Genomic DNA, 17327 nt, shown 5'->3' on the forward strand with positions numbered 1-17327 from the left:
CGACTTCTGGTATTCCTCCTGAAGTCATCTCCACTATGACTCGAGCTTGGAAGTATCCGTTGGCCTTTTGGCCTTGCCGACCCTCCTGTCCCTTCTACAGTCCGGTCTGCAGCTAGGACTATCCCTCAATTCCCTTAAGGGACAGGTCTCGGCTCTGTCAGCGTTGTGCCAGCGGCGTATCGCCCGGCTGGTCCAGGTGCGCTCCTTCATGCAGGGCGCATCTCACATCATTCCGCCTTACCGGCGGCCTTTGGAGCCCTGGGACCTTAATTCGGTCCTCACGGTTTCCGGAAACCCCCCCTTGAGCCTCTTAGGGAGGTTTCTTTGTTTAGTCTTACACAGAAAGTGGTCTTTCTAGTGGCCATAACTTCCCTCAAGGGAGTCTCTGTTGTGGCCGCACTCTCTTCGGAGTCCTCCTTCATCAAGACAAGGTGGTTCTCCGTCCGACTCCGGACTTTCTCCCTAAGGTGGTTGCTGCTTCCACCTTAACCGGGGCATTTTTCCTGCCTTCCTTTTGTCCGGCTCCTGTTCATCGCTTTGAAAGGGCGTTGCATACTCTGGATCTGGTGCGGGCGCTCCGGATCTATGTGTCTCGCACAGCTGTTCTTAGGCGGTGCACCTCTCCTTTGTGCTGACCGCTGGTCAGCGTAAGGGCCTCTCGGCATTTAAGCCGACCCTGGCTCGTTGGTTTAGGTCGGCCTTTTTCCGATACCTACCAGTGTACTCAAGTGCCTCTCCCGTCGGGGATCAAGGCACATTTGATCAGAGCTGTCGGTCCCTCTTAGGCTTTCAGGCCCAGGCTACGGCTCAGCAGGTCTGTCAGACTGCCACTTGGTCTAGTCTGCACACCTTTTCGAAGCACTGCCAAGTGCATGCTCATGCTTCGGCAGATGCGAGCTTGGGCAGACGCATCCTTCGGGCGGCTGTCGCCCATTTGTGAAGTTAGGTTTTGCCTACTTCTCAGTTTCTGTTTATTTCCCACCCATGGACTGCTTTGAGACGTCCCATGGTCTGGGTCTCCCATAAGGAACGATGAAGAAAAAGAGAATTTTGTTACTTACCGTAAATTCTTTTTCTTATAGTTCCGACATGGGAGACCCAGCACCCTCCCTGTTGCCTGTCGGCAGGTTTTTTGTTCCGCGTGTTATCACCGGCTGTTGTTGTAGACAGAGGTTCCGGTTGTTCCGGGTTTTACTCTGTCTCTATTTGTGGGTGGATGTCCTCCTTCAGCTTTTGCACTAAACTGGCTAGGACTGGCTACCAGGGGGTGTATATGCTAGGAGGGAGGAGCTACACGTTTGAGTGTAGTACTTTGTGTGTCCTCCGGAGGCAGAAGCTATACACCCATGGTCTGGGTCTCCCATGTCGGAACTATAAGAAAAAGAATTTACGGTAAGTAACAAAATTCTCTTTTTTGCGCTCTTTGTCTCCAGGTACGCCCATATTGGGCGTCTCCCTCACTTGGGTCCCGACCATGTCGTCTTACTTTTATTTCCATGTTCTGTAACTTGTTCTTCCCAGCATCTTCCCACAGTCCGTCTGCTCACAGCACCACTTGTAAAGGGGAGCAAACATCAGGTCGACAGCGCTCTGCTCTAATTCACCAGACATAACCTACAGTTAGGTCCAGAAATATTTGGACAGTGACACAAGTTTTGTTATTTTAGCTGTTTACAAAAACATGTTCAGAAATACAATTATATATATAATATGGGCTGAAAGTGCACACTCCCAGCTGCAATATGAGAGTTTTAACATCCAAATCGGAGAAAGGGTTTAGGAATCATAGCTCTGTAATGCATAGCCTCCTCTTTTTCAAGGGACCAAAAGTAATTGGACAAGGGACTCTAAGGGCTGCAATTAACTCTGAAGGCGTCTCCCTCGTTAACCTGTAATCAATGAAGTAGTTAAAAGGTCTGGGGTTGATTACAGGTGTGTGGTTTTGCATTTGGAAGCTGTTGCTGTGACCAGACAACATGCGGTCTAAGGAACTCTCAATTGAGGTGAAGCAGAACATCCTGAGGCTGAAAAAAAAGAAAAAATCCATCAGAGAGATAGCAGACATGCTTGGAGTAGCAAAATCAACAGTCGGTACATTCTGAGAAAAAAGGAATTGACTGGTGAGCTTGGGAACTCAAAAAGGCCTGGGCGTCCACGGATGACAACAGTGGTGGATGATCGCCGCATACTTTCTTTGGTGAAGAAGAACCCATTCACAACATCAACTGAAGTCCACAACACTCTCAGTGAAGTAGGTGTATCTGTCTCTAAGTCAACAGTAAAGAGAAGACTCCATGAAAGTAAATACAAAGGGTTCACATCTAGATGCAAACCATTCACCAATTCCAAAAATAGACAGGCCAGAGTTAAATTTGCTGAAAAACACCTCATGAAGCCAGCTCAGTTCTGGAAAAGTATTCTATGGACAGATGAGACCAAGATCAACCTGTACCAGAATGATGGGAAGAAAAAAGTTTGGAGAAGAAAGGGAACGGCACATGATCCAAGGCACACCACATCCTCTGTAAAACATGGTGGAGGCAACGTGATGGCATGAGCATGCATGGCTTTCAATGGCACTGGGTCACTTGTGTTTATTGATGACATAACAGCAGACAAGAGTAGCCGGATGAATTCTGAAGTGTACCGGGATATACTTTCAGCCCAGATTCAGCCAAATGCCGCAAAGTTGATCGGACGGCGCTTCATAGTACAGATGGACAATGACCCCAAGCATACAGCCAAAGCTATCCAGGAGTTCATGAGTGCAAAAAAGTGGAACATTCTGCAATGGCCAAGTCAATCACCAGATCTTAACCCAATTGAGCATGCATTTCACTTGCTCAAATCCAGACTTAAGACGGAAAGACCCACAACCAAGCAAGACCTGAAGGGTGCGGCTGTAAAGGCCTGGCAAAGTATTAAGAAGGAGGAAACCCAGTGTTTGGTGATGTCCATGGGTTCCAGACTTAAGGCAGTGATTGCCTCCAAAGGATTCGCAACAAAATATTGAAAATAAAAATATTTTGTTTGGGTTTGGTTTATTTGTCCAATTACTTTTGACCTCCTAAAATGTGGAGTGTTTGTAAAGAAATGTGTACAATTCCTACAATTTCTATCAGATATTTTTGTTCAAACCTTCAAATTAAACGTTACAATCTGCACTTGAATTCTGTTGTAGAGGTTTCATTTCAAATCCAATGTGGTGGCATGCAGAGCCCAACTCGCGAAAATTGTGTCACTGTCCAAATATTTCTGGACCTAACTGTATGTTTGTAGTCTTCCCGGAACGGGGGGTGTGACACTTTCTGCGGTCTTCAGAGGAGCATCCACCTCACCGCAGCTGGACACAGTCGTATACATGGCAGGGCAACACATCACAAAGAGAGTCACTTTATAATACAACATGGAATGGTTTATTTGCTCTTTAACCTTCTTGACAGACATGGCCAATCCTATCTAGTTTTGCTGCCGCTGTTCCCTGAGGTACTTCTTCTGCCTAACCCTCGCATTAGCCTTACAGTGACCAAGCCTAAGTCTCTACTTGTCTCTGTTCTTGTTTCTGCGACTACCCATGTCCAATCACTGCTTTGGATACTAAACCTGTCTAAAGGTGAGTCATAGGCTACAGACACTTGGAGGCTACCTCCAGATTTCCCGAAGGGCCCAAGTTACCAAGCACCGTTCATACACCTGGAACCTTCTCTGCAGAACTGACTTCTCTTGGGCCTGCATCACCAGCCAACCCTCTGGCTCTCTGTCACTACTACTATCCTGGCTCTCCGTTACCTCGGCAACTGGAAAGTATCTGCCAACTATACATGCTAAAACCTTCACTTACTCTAACCCTTACCTTGCTACCATTCTTATACTCTATAGTACATAGCATTAATCACACATAACGGATTATACATTACTATAAAATACACATTATAATAAAACGCAGTTTTCAATAAAACAATTTAAACTCTCAGCCACTAGATGGCGCCGACCTCTGTACTGCTCCGACTCTGCTACACCGCCAGACCATATTCTCCAACAGCAACACTTAGACATTTTATAAATCATGACTATTAAGATGCACACAATATAAACACATTGGACACTGTATGTGTGAACACTGTAGGAGTGGGGTAATCTGGCGACTTCCCACATCTATACAGCAGTTACCTGCTCGCCTCTCCGTCTCTCCCACTCAGCTCCTGACAGGGCTCTTACCACTTTTGTGTAATCCCAATCCCTCAGCCCCAGCACCTAAAGTTTTCATAGCTGTTCTCCTAATGACTCTCACTTTCCCAAAGGCTCTGTTATCTCTATATGCAAATATAGTGATAACAATGTAGAGTCAGAGAACAAACCCAGAAGACCATTATGTAATTAATGTATTGTAGCAGGATGGAATGCCTGACCAGAAGTGTCACTGAAGGAGGAGAACTGGTCAGCCCAAACAACAAGGAAGTATGGAGACTGCAAAGCTGTGAGCAGCTCAAGAGACAACTGAAGAATAGACCCTTTAATGAGGTCTAAAATGGAGACAAAAATCAATAGCCATAAATATATAGATTTGATATTACCTTACACATAATATAGGCCCATCTTTACAGTATATTGGGTGTAGTTCACATTATTTGTACTTATACTGATTCTATAAACAAGAACAATACAGCTAGCAAATAGGCATTCCTGCCTTTTAAACACGAGATAGAAATGATGGGTTAATATATCAAATTACGTGAAAGTTTCCAAAGTTTAATGTCAGTATTACAGCGCGCAGATTACAACATCACTAAAGTGCATCCCTCCCCCTCAATATGAAAGGTCTTAGGAGTACTGTGACTCACAAAGCCCACGACACTTATTTCAAAGTCTAACTGGGGTCTTCCTCATCATAATTTCTTCCACGGGATTCCCCGGCCTCTTCACAGCATGCCATTTACCTTTTTCATTAAGAAGCTGTCTGCATGCAGTGCAAATAAATAGACCTGCCACTTATGCTATTACTATGAATTTACAGAAACTTTCAGCCTTTGATATGTAGGCTGCAGGTTACACCATATTGTATGTCGGTGAATCAGTTGCACAGCAATATTTTACCTTGTTCACAAAAGTGTAGTGAAATATCTGTTTTTTCCCCACACGAGCACACAATAACCTGATAAAAAAAAGATATTTCATTAAAATGAAAGTGTCTTTTTAGGCCTCATTCACAGGACAGTATTTTTGCATCAGTGTTTGGATGCAAAGCCAGGAATGGAATTAAAGGGAACCTGTGAGGTCAAAAAAGTGTTCTGACCTACAAGAAGGAGCCTGTGTGAGCTATTAACCCCTTCCTACCCATCCCTGTGTTGTTATATTGTGTAATATGAAAGTAATAAAATACGTTTTATTACTTACATATTCCCGATGTAAATAGCATAGGTCTCTAGCCCCATGGGCATCTCATCACCCCGTGGGCATCTACATCCTTTCCATGGTGTCACGCCCCTGTGCGCTTACCATTCTCGTCGCCTTCTCATCCTGGTGTTTGCTTCTCGGCTTCTGACGCACACTGCGCATAACCGGAACCGCAGGAGTCTTCTGAGCATGTGCAGTGTGCGTCAGAAGCCGACCAGCAAACACCAGGATGAGGCGGCGAGAATGGTAAGCACGCGCACGCACGAGATTCTGAAATAGCGACGGTCATGTCGCTGATGTAAATCTGTCGCGGGTGGAGGGGACGCACTCGCCACGCTCGGGTCCGGGGCTTCTGCTGCTGCTGCTCGGTGGCTCGAGCGATGGGCCGGACCCGGGGACTCGAGCAGCACTTCTCACCCGTGAAAGGGGATGGTTGGTTTGGGGAGAGAGTTCGTGACGCCACCCACGGGATGTGTTGATGATGGTACCACCGCTGCTGGTGACGGGGATCCCGGGAGAGATGGTAGGGAGCAGCGAGGATGTTGTCCCCTCCTTGGGTAGGGGGTTGGTGATCCCAGGGCCCGGTGGTGTAACGGGGAGGCTGGATGGCTGGGGTGCAAGGTTGCAGGGACAGCGCGGCACTGGTGTACTCACTCAGACAATCAATGACAGAGTCTCTGGTAAACCAAAATGGCCAGCTGGACGGGTCCCGCAGCCGGCTGCAGTGTTGTTGTGCTCTCCCCGGACGGCTGATGGTGGCTGTCTTTCCCTGCACCTTTTAGAATGTTCTGACTCCTGTGGTTGCCCGCCGGTAGTCCGCTCCCCGGCGTATAGGTGCCGTAGGAGCCCATTTTGCCCGCAGGCGCTGGCCCTTGGATCTCTAGCCTGTGGCGGTGGCTGTATATCCTCTCGGGGTGGACTGTTGCCTTCTGTCGGGTCTTGGTTGTTGGGAAACCCCTGGGGTTCCTGTCACACTCGGATTTGACTATTGTCGGCGGCTCCAAGCCTGGTCGGGGTCCGATGGCCCTGCCTGTGTGCTTAGCTTCACTACGCTCCCCGGTTCGGTACCGGCGGGCCACTGCCCGACCCCGGTCCTACGGTTCTGCAGAGGTCCACTACCTCCTGCAGACTGCCACCACCGTCTGCCAACCTTGCTGTCAGTGCCTGGGCTCCGACCCAGACACTTGCAGTTCGTGTCCTTCTACTTTCACCTCCAAACTCTATCTACTGCTTTTCCCGCCTCTAGGCCTGTGAACTCCTCGGGGGGGGGCCAGCCACCTGGCTCCACCCCACCTGGTGTGGACATCAGACCCTGGAGGGAGGCAACAAGGGTTTTTGGTTTGGCTGGTGTAACTGCCTAGGGTGGGGGTGTGTATGTTGGTATGTATGTGACTACCTGGCTAGAACAGGGTGTCACAAATCCATGGTATCACGCGCACAGGGGTGTGATACCATGGAAAGCATGTAGACGCCCACAGGGCGATGAGACGCCAATGGGGCTAGACACCCTGTAAGTTACATAGGACATATGAAAGTAATAAAACGTTATTTCATTACTTTCATATTACACAATATAACAACACAGGGTTGGGTAGGAAGGGGTTAGCAGCTCACACAGGCTCCTGCTTGTAGGTCAGAACGCTTTTTTGACCTAACAGGTTTCCCTTTTAGGCTATGTTCACATGTTGCATTTTTGCAGTGTTTCTTGGGGTTTTTTTTCATGAGTTTAATGCAAATTAAAAGCTGCTTTTTACCGTACCAGCAAAAGCTATGAGAGTTCAGAAATTGCATGCCCAGACACTTGCTGTTTTTCTTGACTAAAATGGAAAACTGCTGAGGTTTTGAAAGATGCAGCTTGTCAATTCTTTCAGCGTTTTTGCAGCGTATTTTTTGGGGGGGGTTTAACCATTGAAAGCAATAAGAAAGTGTGTTTCTACTGCGTTGGTTTTTTTTTGCGGTGAATGAAACTAAATTTATTAAACATGCACTGTAGACAAATGACACACCAAAACGCAGCAAAAAAACACTACAAAAACACAGCAATAATGCATTTTTGGAAGCAACTTTTTACTGCTAAGAGAGCAGGTATTGGCAGCAGAAAAAAAAAACGCAGTAAAAATGCAAGGTGTACCCTTACAGAGAGAAACTATAATTGAAGGTTAACACCTGTTCGGTGTTTTTTCAACAAATACTGAAGAAATACTGATAAAAATACTAACTTGTGAATAAGGCCTTATACATGATGATTGATGAAGCAAAATCTTCAAGCAAAAAATACCCTATATAGTGATGAGTATACAGTAGTGTATATACAGTGTATATAGATAGAATGAGTTGGTTGGTTTCAGTAGGTAAACTATGTACTTTTTCTTTTCTTCGTTTTCTTCAGGGTACTTATTACTGGAAACTTAGGGTCCGTGCCCACGATCAGTGTTTGCAGTGTTTTGGATGTAGCGTGTTTTCGCCGCGTTCAAAAACGCTGCGTTGTACACTACAAGCACAGTGGATGGGATTTCTAGAAATACCATGCCCAATGTGCGTGTACGGCCCGCCGCAAAAACTGACTGGCGGTGAGGCGTTCCAGAGCCGCAGCATGTCAATTCTTTACTGCGGAGTCGCAAGCATCCTCCGTAGGGAGAACACAAATGAGAGACCGGAGCACCCCAAACCCTGATTGTGGGCACAGGCAGCTGCAGTCTCCTGGTGAGGAGACTCGCAACCCCGCAGGTCAGGACCCACTACGTCCAGGAAGCAGCAGGTCCTGATCATGAGCATGTATCCTTATGTATCTCCATGCTGATATATCATAAACTCTGTGCCACCTAACCCTGCAGATGTGCTTCTGCCCATCTGTCTCCTACTTCTCAATAACCAATCACATGTATGCAAGCAACAAATACATCAGTATATATCTATCAGATGAGCGATTCTACCGAAATCTGAATTAGGCAATTTGCTTGGATTTGGCCACAAAATTCTATGCTAAATGAATGCCCTTTATTTTGCTCTGAGATCCCTAAATACAGTGTGTGTGTGTGTGTGTGTGTGTGTATATATCTATATATGTATGTATATATATATATATATGTATGTATATATATATATATATATATATATATATATAATATATATATATATATTTATATATATATATATAGTTGGTACACTCACCTCGCCCTCACCAGTGCCATCCTCAGTGTCATCCGGCGCACAGCATCTGTCTCCTGCACTGACTAGACCGCTATGTCTTGACTTCCCGTGACATTATGTTAATGCGGCCAGTCGGTGGAGGAGACACCAAAGATATCAGGTGCTGGAAGATGCCAAAGACGACCCAGTATAAATGACAGAAGATATCTAAGGGTCGGGTGAGTATTTTTGATTTTTTTGTTTTGTATTCTATTAATACCTTTCCGGCCGTTTTGAATCTCAAAAATTGAATCCCTCCAAAAATTTGAATTCTGGCGAATCCTAATATTTTTTGAAACTCGAGGTGAATTTGATTCACCTCAAAGCAATCTTCTCACCTCCACTGTCTATCCATTCACCAGCTAGAAGTGGAGTTGCAATCTAAATATGATATAACTGTGTTAAACCAGAATTTAGATATTTTTTTAGAGCTCAAAATAATTATTGATCCTTCATCCAGTCTACAGCCCTTTTTAGAATGAGCGACTCAGCAATGTAGGAAATACAGTATGTGTAATAACCCTGTGATACATATTTTCTTCACTCCTCATGCAAGCCAAGGTAACACAGGACATGAGAGGGGTTTGTGTTGGCGGACTGATAAAATTTGCTGTAAAAGGTTTAGCATTTTAGGGAAAACGAAAGACCTCAGGTCACCACAAAACGTCCTACATTCTTAATACTTTAAAAAAAACAAAGAAGAAAATAATATGAACATATACCCTGCTGTAACTAAATAAAAGCATAATGCATATAAATGAACATAGGGTACTTAGTAAACACTATTTTTGATAAAAAAAAATGCATAAAGCCATCCCACCGCGACAAGGTGTACCCACAATAGGGACAGTACCTACACTCTCTAATATTAAAACCTCACCATGTGTCAGCAGACATCAATCTAAATAAGGGTAGAGAGTGACCGGGTCCCAACTGGACACACCGCCATGGCAAGCTCTAGATGAAATGCCCAGCTCACTGAGTAGGGTGCCACACCCTATTTGTACTACATTTCATCTAGTGCTTCCAATGGCTGTGTGTCCATTGTCCCCTCTGTACCATCATACTTGAGATTAGTAGTGGATGTGTGTTCCTAAATAAGATTATGGTGGTGACGGGGGCATATAATATATCCGGTGCATTTTGGCCATCCATGGAGTACTATGTCCAAGCCAAATAATGGCAGAGCACAAAAGTGTAAAGTGCATGTATTTGCTGCATGTCATATATCTGCATTCTATAGAGGACTATGATCTTGATGTGAGATGTCCTGTCTTGTCTAAAGCGGGCTTTACACGCTACGACATCGCTAATGCGGAGTCGTTGGGGTCACGGAATTCGTGACGCACATCCGGCCGCATTAGCGATGCCGTTGCGTGTGACATCGATAAGCGATTTTGCATCGTTGCAAAAACGTGCAAAATCGCTAATCGGCGACACGGGGGTCCATTCTCAAATCTCGTTACTGCAGCAGTAACGAGGTTGTTCCTCGTTCCTGCGGCAGCACACATCGCTGCGTGTGACGCCGCAGGAACGAGGAAGCTCCCCTTACCTGCCTCCCGGCCGCTATGCGGAAGGAAGGAGGTGGGCGGGATGTTACGTCCCGCTCATCTCCGCCCCTCCGCTGCTATTGGGAGGCGGTTCAGTGACGTCGCTGTGACGCCGCACGGACCGCCCCCTTAGAAAGGAGGCGGTTCGCCGGTCACAGCGACGTCGCCGGACAGGTAAGTATGCGTGACGGCTGTGGGCGATGTTGTGCGGCACGGGCAGCGATTTGCCCGTGTCGCGCAACAGATGGGGGCGGGTACCCACACTAGCGATATCGGGACCGATATCGCAGTGTGTAAAGTAGCCTTAAGGCCATGTGCACACTCAACATTTTTTATCCTTTTTTTAAATATGGTTTTCAGTTCAGTTTTGACACAATGTTTATGCCAGCTAAGTGAATGAGAATTCTAAAGTGTTGTGCACCTGTTGCTTACTTTTTCCTTGCAGATTGGTGCAGAAAATGCAGCATATCAGATCTTTCTGCATTTTTGGTAGCATTTCTTACAGCCCAAATGCATCAAAAATAAACCAAAATTTCTGCAACCAAATCTTAGATAATCATTTAAGTAACTAAAGATGAATTATGGCAAACTGATTTTTTTTATTTATTTATTTTTTTAATTGTTGAAATACAAGTTTATATACTGTTTTACGCTTTTCACCATCGCAAATGACACATCCACTGTTAACCATCTGTGTATCTCTGCAAGCGCTGCTGCTGGGTTGCTGTGTGGGTGTCCAGGATCTCCTCAGTTTCCTGTGAGCAGAGTAACTTTGAAACTGCCTGTGATTTCATTTGACAAACAACCTCTTTGAAGCCTGAAATAACATGTTTGCGAAAGAGGAGCGAGGTACCTGGATGAGACAGGTACACCGAATCATATCTGTACCTGCGGAACGCGATAAATCTCTCACACCTCCTTCTCCAGCAACTCCTCCAGAAAGGTGTAAAATGCACATTCTGAAATGGTATTAATGACATAGTCCTGCTGCACCCTGTGAGGTCAAATAAAGCAAATGCAAGTAACCAAGTAGCAATGAATCATAACAAAAAGTTATTTCGTGAGCTGGTTGTTATACCTACAGTATCTCTCTCTAAGCACTGACGCGCTATAATATCTCCTATTATTATAGATGCTTCTAGTAAAAGAAAAAATCAGACCGTAAACTGAGATTCCTAATGTATTTATTCTTTCAATTCTTAAAATGTTGCAATTTTTAACTTTAAAGCTGTTCTGTTTATTAAAGTGAGCCTGTCAGGTGCAATATGCACCCAGAGCCACGAGCCATTCTGGGTGCATACTGCTAATCCCTGCCTAACCGTCCCTGTATACACTAGCATAGATAAAGAGATCTATAGAAAGAGTATTTCTAAAAATCTTTTATCGTATGCTAATTAGCGAGTGGACTAGTCCCAAGGGCATTGCTTTCCCTTGCCAGTCGGCTCCATTAGCATGTTAGTATGCCCCTGTGGACGAGGTAATGAATGTGCAGCGTCAGAAGAGGATGATCTTACTCACCTCTCCGCATCACCGCCCGATGCTGGATTTCGGCTCAGTGCGCATGATCCGAAGTTTTGGTCATGAGCACTGAGCCGATATCCAGCGATGGCAGTGGAGAGGTGAGTGAGATCATCCTCTGACGCTGCTCATTCATTAGTATGTTAGCACACCCACAGGGGTGTACTAACATGCAAATAGGGCCGATTAGCAAGGGAAGCAACGCCCAGGGGACTAGTCTCCTTGCTCATTAGCATACAATAAAAGATCTTTATAAATACTTTTTCTAAAGATCTCTTTATCTATGCTAGTGTATACAGTGACTGTTAAGCAGAGATTAGCAATATGCACCCAGAACTGCTCGTGGTTCTGGGTGCATATTGCACCTGACAGGTTCCCTTTAAGTTAAAGTCTAAGGGCTAGGACACACGGCGAGTAAAATGGTCCGAGTGGAATGCGATAAAAAATGACACTGGAGTGCAGGATGGGGAGATTAGTCCCTCCCTCTACTCTGCAGCTGTGATCAAATCGCAGGATCGGATCACAGTATAATCACACTCAGCTCATTCTCACAGCAGAGCCTGAACTGAGGGTCATGAGCATATCGCATCGCATGCCATACACTCGTGTGGCCCCAGCCTTAATATGTCTAGGCTCCTGGGGGTGGTCCATCAGGTAAGGGCTCACACTGGAATATAAATAGGAAGAGTGCAATGTGAGAAAATCTCACATTGCTCTGAGACCAATGTTAGTGTCGCGGGCGGAGGAGGGGACGCCGCGCTCTCCCACTGCTCGGGTCCGGCTGCGGCTGCTGCAGCCTGCTGCTGCTGGTCGGTGGCTCGAGCGATGGGCCGGATCCCGGGGACTCGAGCGGCGCTCCTCGCCCGTGAGTGAAAGGGGATTGGGATTTGGGATAGTTTATTGTCCGTGACGCCACCCACGGTTGTGGTGATTTGTTGACACCACCGCTGCTCTGTATGGGGATCCCGGGGACTGATGACAGGGAGCAGCAAAGTTGTTGGTTCTCCCCTCCGTGGGTAGGGGGTTGTTGTCCCGGGGCCCAGTGATGAGGTGCGTGATGCAGGGCTTGGTGGGGTGCAGGGACGCGGGGGCAGTGCTGTGCCTTGCGGCACTGTGGTACTCACTCAGCCTGAGACGATGACACAGTTCTCGGTAAAACACACAGCTGGAAAGATGGTTCCAACGGACAGCTGCACTTGCTTTCCCCAGTAGTTGACGGTGACGGTCCCTTTTCCTGCACCTAAGATGATGATGGTTGCAATGGGTTCCCACCGGTAACCCACTCCCCGGCTTGGATATGGGCCGGAGGAGCCCTACTTTGCCCGCAGGCACTGGCCCTGAGAAACTGGTGCCCTGGCGGTGGCGGTGTCTCTCTGTAACGGTTGGACTGTTGCCTTCAATCGGGACTTGCTTGTTGGGAGACCCAGAGGTCCCCTTCACTAACGGATTTGGCAAATTCACGGCGACTCCTAGCCTTGCCGGGATCCGAAAGGCCCCTGCCACTGGTGCTGACTGTTCTTCGTATACCGCTCCGGTACCGCCGGGCCACCACCCGTCCGCGGTCCTTTCAGCAACCTCCAAACAGCCACCCCTGCAGACAGTCACCGCCGTCTGCTGACCTTGCTGTCTCAGTCTGGGGCACACACCCGGACCAACTTCAGGCTTGCTTAACTGTTCCTTTTTCTGTCACTACTCTTACTGTCCTCCTTTACCACTTCCTTCTACTTCAGTCCCCTGGCTTGAACTGCCTGGTTCTCCCGCCTCCAGGCCTGTGAACTCCTCGGTGGGCGGAGCCAACCGCCTGGCCCAGCCCCTGGTGTGGACATCAGCCCCTGGAGGAAGGCAACAAGGATTTTAGGTTAGCCTTGGTGTTCCTAACTGGGGTGTAGGGTGTGGTGGTGTTATGACCTGTGACCCCTGGCTTGCCCAGGGCGTCACATTAGTCAATATTGCAGGTCAGATCTGCGAGTTTTTCCTCAGCTCTAATTGGACTGAGGAAATAATTGCATGCTGTAATAGGCAGCGTATATCGGAGCACTCACACCCATACAAGTCTGTGGGTGTGTGTAAAACAGTGGACTGCACGGATGTCATAGAATGTACGCAGAGACAGGCAATGGAGATGGAGAGATTAATCTGTCATCCGATTCTCGAGAGAATCAGATCACAGAAGAATGACTCTTGGCTCACACTTGCAGAAGAGTTTGAGCCAAGTTCCATTGGCATCTCACATCAGATGCTCTACGCCAGTGCACTGGTGGACAAAGACAGAAAAGGGTCTCTGTACAAGAACAATATATGGGAACGTTTTAGTCCAGTAACACATCAAAATGCTCTACTTCACTTACTTTGGAGGTGGAAATGGGGCCCCACTCACCACTTGAGCCCCTGTGCGGCTGCACAGGTGGCCCCAATGTTATGTCTGCCTCTGCACTACTGTGAGCCAGGCCTTAAAGATAAGTCTGCACTTTCTACAATCCTGATCATGGCACTATACAAAGTAAGGTTCTACAGATTTTTCCACAAAAAACAAGACGACATTTTGCTGTGTTTAGCTATATATATTCATCAATTACATTTTCGTTTTGTCATCAGCATGATCTGTAACCCCTTCCAACCCCATAATATCCATGTACATGGATAAGAACTGGTTGGCCCAAAATACTGTGCATTTACGACACAAAGATGGTGTGGTCTCAGTAGCTGAGAAAAAACACTATTTACAGGGGGCGCCTGTAGCCAAGAAGCATACTGTCCTGGCAATCCATCCAAACTCCATGACACTGACAAAAAAGAACAATTATAGCTCCAGATATAATTCTTTCACTCAGTGGGGATCTGATGGATTGGTCATAAATGCTTTTGGCTAGAATACACTTTTAAAAAGTTAGGAGCTGTTAAAATTATTCTTACAGTTTGTTCCTGTCTTTTTCCAAATGTTTCATCTGAATCCACAAAAAACTGGATCCTGACACATCCCTGATGGAGGTATTGTTTGAATTTACACCCATTATAATGTAATTCATGGGGTTTGATAAATAGCTGTGGTTTACGTACAACTTGTTTGCAGTCTTTTCCTCATAAAGAAATTTGTTCATCTCTGGAAAACGTAGATTAATAAAACTTTTTTTTTGTTCAACACCATTATCTCCATTGGGTATCTTCTTAACCAGATGCACAGCAGATTTATCCATATGTCGCTTTCTACTATTAAATTTACTGATGGTTTTATTATAACATACAGAGAAGCAACAGCTGGTATCTATAATTACATAGGAGTTGTGCCTAAGAAAACCGAGCCAGGTGAGCAATAACATAAAACAGTATATCACAAAGTGAATATACGCCTGACATTTTTCTAAATACTTTATGATATCTTTTCATGGGACATTTATTTTGAAAAGACAACCTCTGGATATGACAGTGAGCAAGTGCACGCAATTTGTTTGGTCGGCCATGGCGAGGCCTGTTCTGAGTGGAACCTGTCTTGTTAAACCACTGTATGGTCTTGGCCACTGTGCTGCAGATCAGTTTCAGGGTATTGGCAATCTTCTTATAGCCTAGGCCATCTTTATATAAAGCAGCAATTTTTTTTTTTTTTTGCAGATCCACCAGGAATCCTTTGCCATGAGGTGCAATGTTGAACTTCCAGTGACCAGTATGAGCATGTGTGAGTGATTAAAACCAAATGTAGCACACCTGCTCCCCATTCACACCTGAGACTTTGTAACACTAATGAGTCACATGAGTCCAGAGAGGGGAAATGGTAATTCCGCACAATTTGGCCATTTTCACTTAGACATTATTTTAGACATTAATGGCTGTTGAGTTATTTAGAGGTCACCAAATTTACACTGTTGAACAAGTTGTACACTGACTACTTTACATTGTGTCAATGTCATCTCTTCGTTGTTGTCCCATGAAAATATTTACAAAAATGTGACGGCTGTATTCACATTTGTAATATACTGTATATACAAAGTATATTTCCGGATGATACCTTATTGTGTGCTTTTTGTTGATCTAATACTTATAACATACACCGGTTCACACTGTTCCATAATCCTTTGTTTTTGAGGATTCAGTTGTTTTTTCAGTATTTCCGTCTATAGAATGCAGTTTAGAAAGATAAAAACAATCTTCTCTTTTGCTTTATTGTTTAATATCAGGTATTTAATTTGCTATCAGTGAATGTTCAGGTACATCCTAGAACCATCTCCTCCCCAACACCCACAATGATAGATCCAGTCTCACATATGTCAGCATACCTGTTCCTCCTACATTCACCTCTGTTATCTGTAGCCAAATATCTTTATGCTAAATAATTGGTTTTATGGCAGTATTAACTTTAGTCAGTTTCTGAGCTGCTGGATTTTTTTGCAGAGAAATGTCAACTCTTGCACAGTTAATGGAGAGCAGCCATGAGCAGATCTTAATTATTTACTGTAGAAGTACTAATTCCAGCATTATCAGCAATTATATTAGTGAGTAATTTACTGGTAGTTGTCGTTTTGTTTGTATCTAAATGTGTAAGAGCTGAAATTTCACGGATCAGCCATTACATTGAAATTGCCTGCCTTATATTTTGTCGATCCTTGTCATGAAATCAAAACAGCCAGACATAGAAGCAGTGATCCCCAAGACCTCTAAAGGTGTTATAATGACTTTGAGTTAGCAGGGAACTGGGGCTCCTAAGCTGTCCCTCAAGCTATGGGGCCCTATGCTATCCCTATTCTCAGGGATACTCTTAATGGTGGAGAGGCGTGAGTCTCCTTCCTGGCCCTGCTCCTGACCAGTCCTGATCTAAATCCCCCTCCCCAGGAAGGGACATGACAGGAGTGTGTTTCAACCACAGAAAAAGACAGACAAGGGAAAATCCAAAATGATCACATAGCACACATACATACGAGATAAGACAATTAGAGATTGTGGAGGAAAACAAAAGCAGGAAGGAAGTACAAAACAACAGTGGGTACACTACGCATCCCCACCAAGCAAAAAGCACCACTAAACACAACCTTCACCAGAGAGAGTCTGGGACACCCCATCTCACAGACCAACACAGAATAAACTATAGCTGGCAAGGGTAGAAGTATTCCAACAGCATAAATAGGAAAGAGTAGCTGTGATAGGTCTCCCCCAACATGTGATTAAAGGAGCAAGTAGACTAGCAGAGATTAACTGTTGCTAGCCTGCCTATGGATTAGCACACAGCAGGTCAATACCCAAGTCAGCCTCTCTTGATCTCAGACACCAGAGAAACTATCAGGCAAAGTGTCAGAATCTGCAATCTGAACAGAGTCCAATGCCGCCATGACAGCAAGTTTCTGCAAACCTCCATGTAACAAAAGGTGTCATATAGGTCAACAGCAGATCCTTCAAGTCCTATAAAGTTTATGCTTTGGTTTTCATGGATTGCACTTGTTTTTACAGTCCATCCCAAAAACGCCCATTTATTATTGAGGTATGGTAATTTGGAGACTAAGTGAACACCTTGCACTCCATCACCTGTTCCTTAATTTATTCCAGAATCATTTCCATAGTGTATTGGAGTGGAATATTCTGGTGAAAGTGGCGACTGTCATTAGGAATAAGGTCACCATGAAGGGATGAACTTTGTCAACAATGCTTAGTATGGTGGTACATGTCAAAGCAATATCCACATAAATGTCAGGA

At 45.4% G+C, this 17327-nt stretch overlaps 1 protein-coding gene across 1 annotated transcript in view; it reads left to right on the forward strand.

Moving 5' to 3' along the window:
• The first annotated feature begins 13767 nt into the window (after positions 1 to 13767).
• LOC142289948 (zinc finger E-box-binding homeobox protein zag-1-like) overlaps positions 13768 to 17327 on the forward strand; it is a 140199-nt gene continuing 136639 nt past the window's right edge. Inside the window, exons 1-2 of the mRNA XM_075333887.1 lie at positions 13768 to 14151; positions 15258 to 15321. Of these exons, the coding sequence (XP_075190002.1) occupies positions 13768 to 14151; positions 15258 to 15321 (448 nt within the window). The remainder of the gene's footprint in view (positions 14152 to 15257; positions 15322 to 17327) is intronic.

Source organism: Anomaloglossus baeobatrachus, chromosome 2 (assembly GCF_048569485.1).
Source record: "Anomaloglossus baeobatrachus isolate aAnoBae1 chromosome 2, aAnoBae1.hap1, whole genome shotgun sequence".
NCBI lineage: Eukaryota > Metazoa > Chordata > Amphibia > Anura > Aromobatidae > Anomaloglossus > Anomaloglossus baeobatrachus.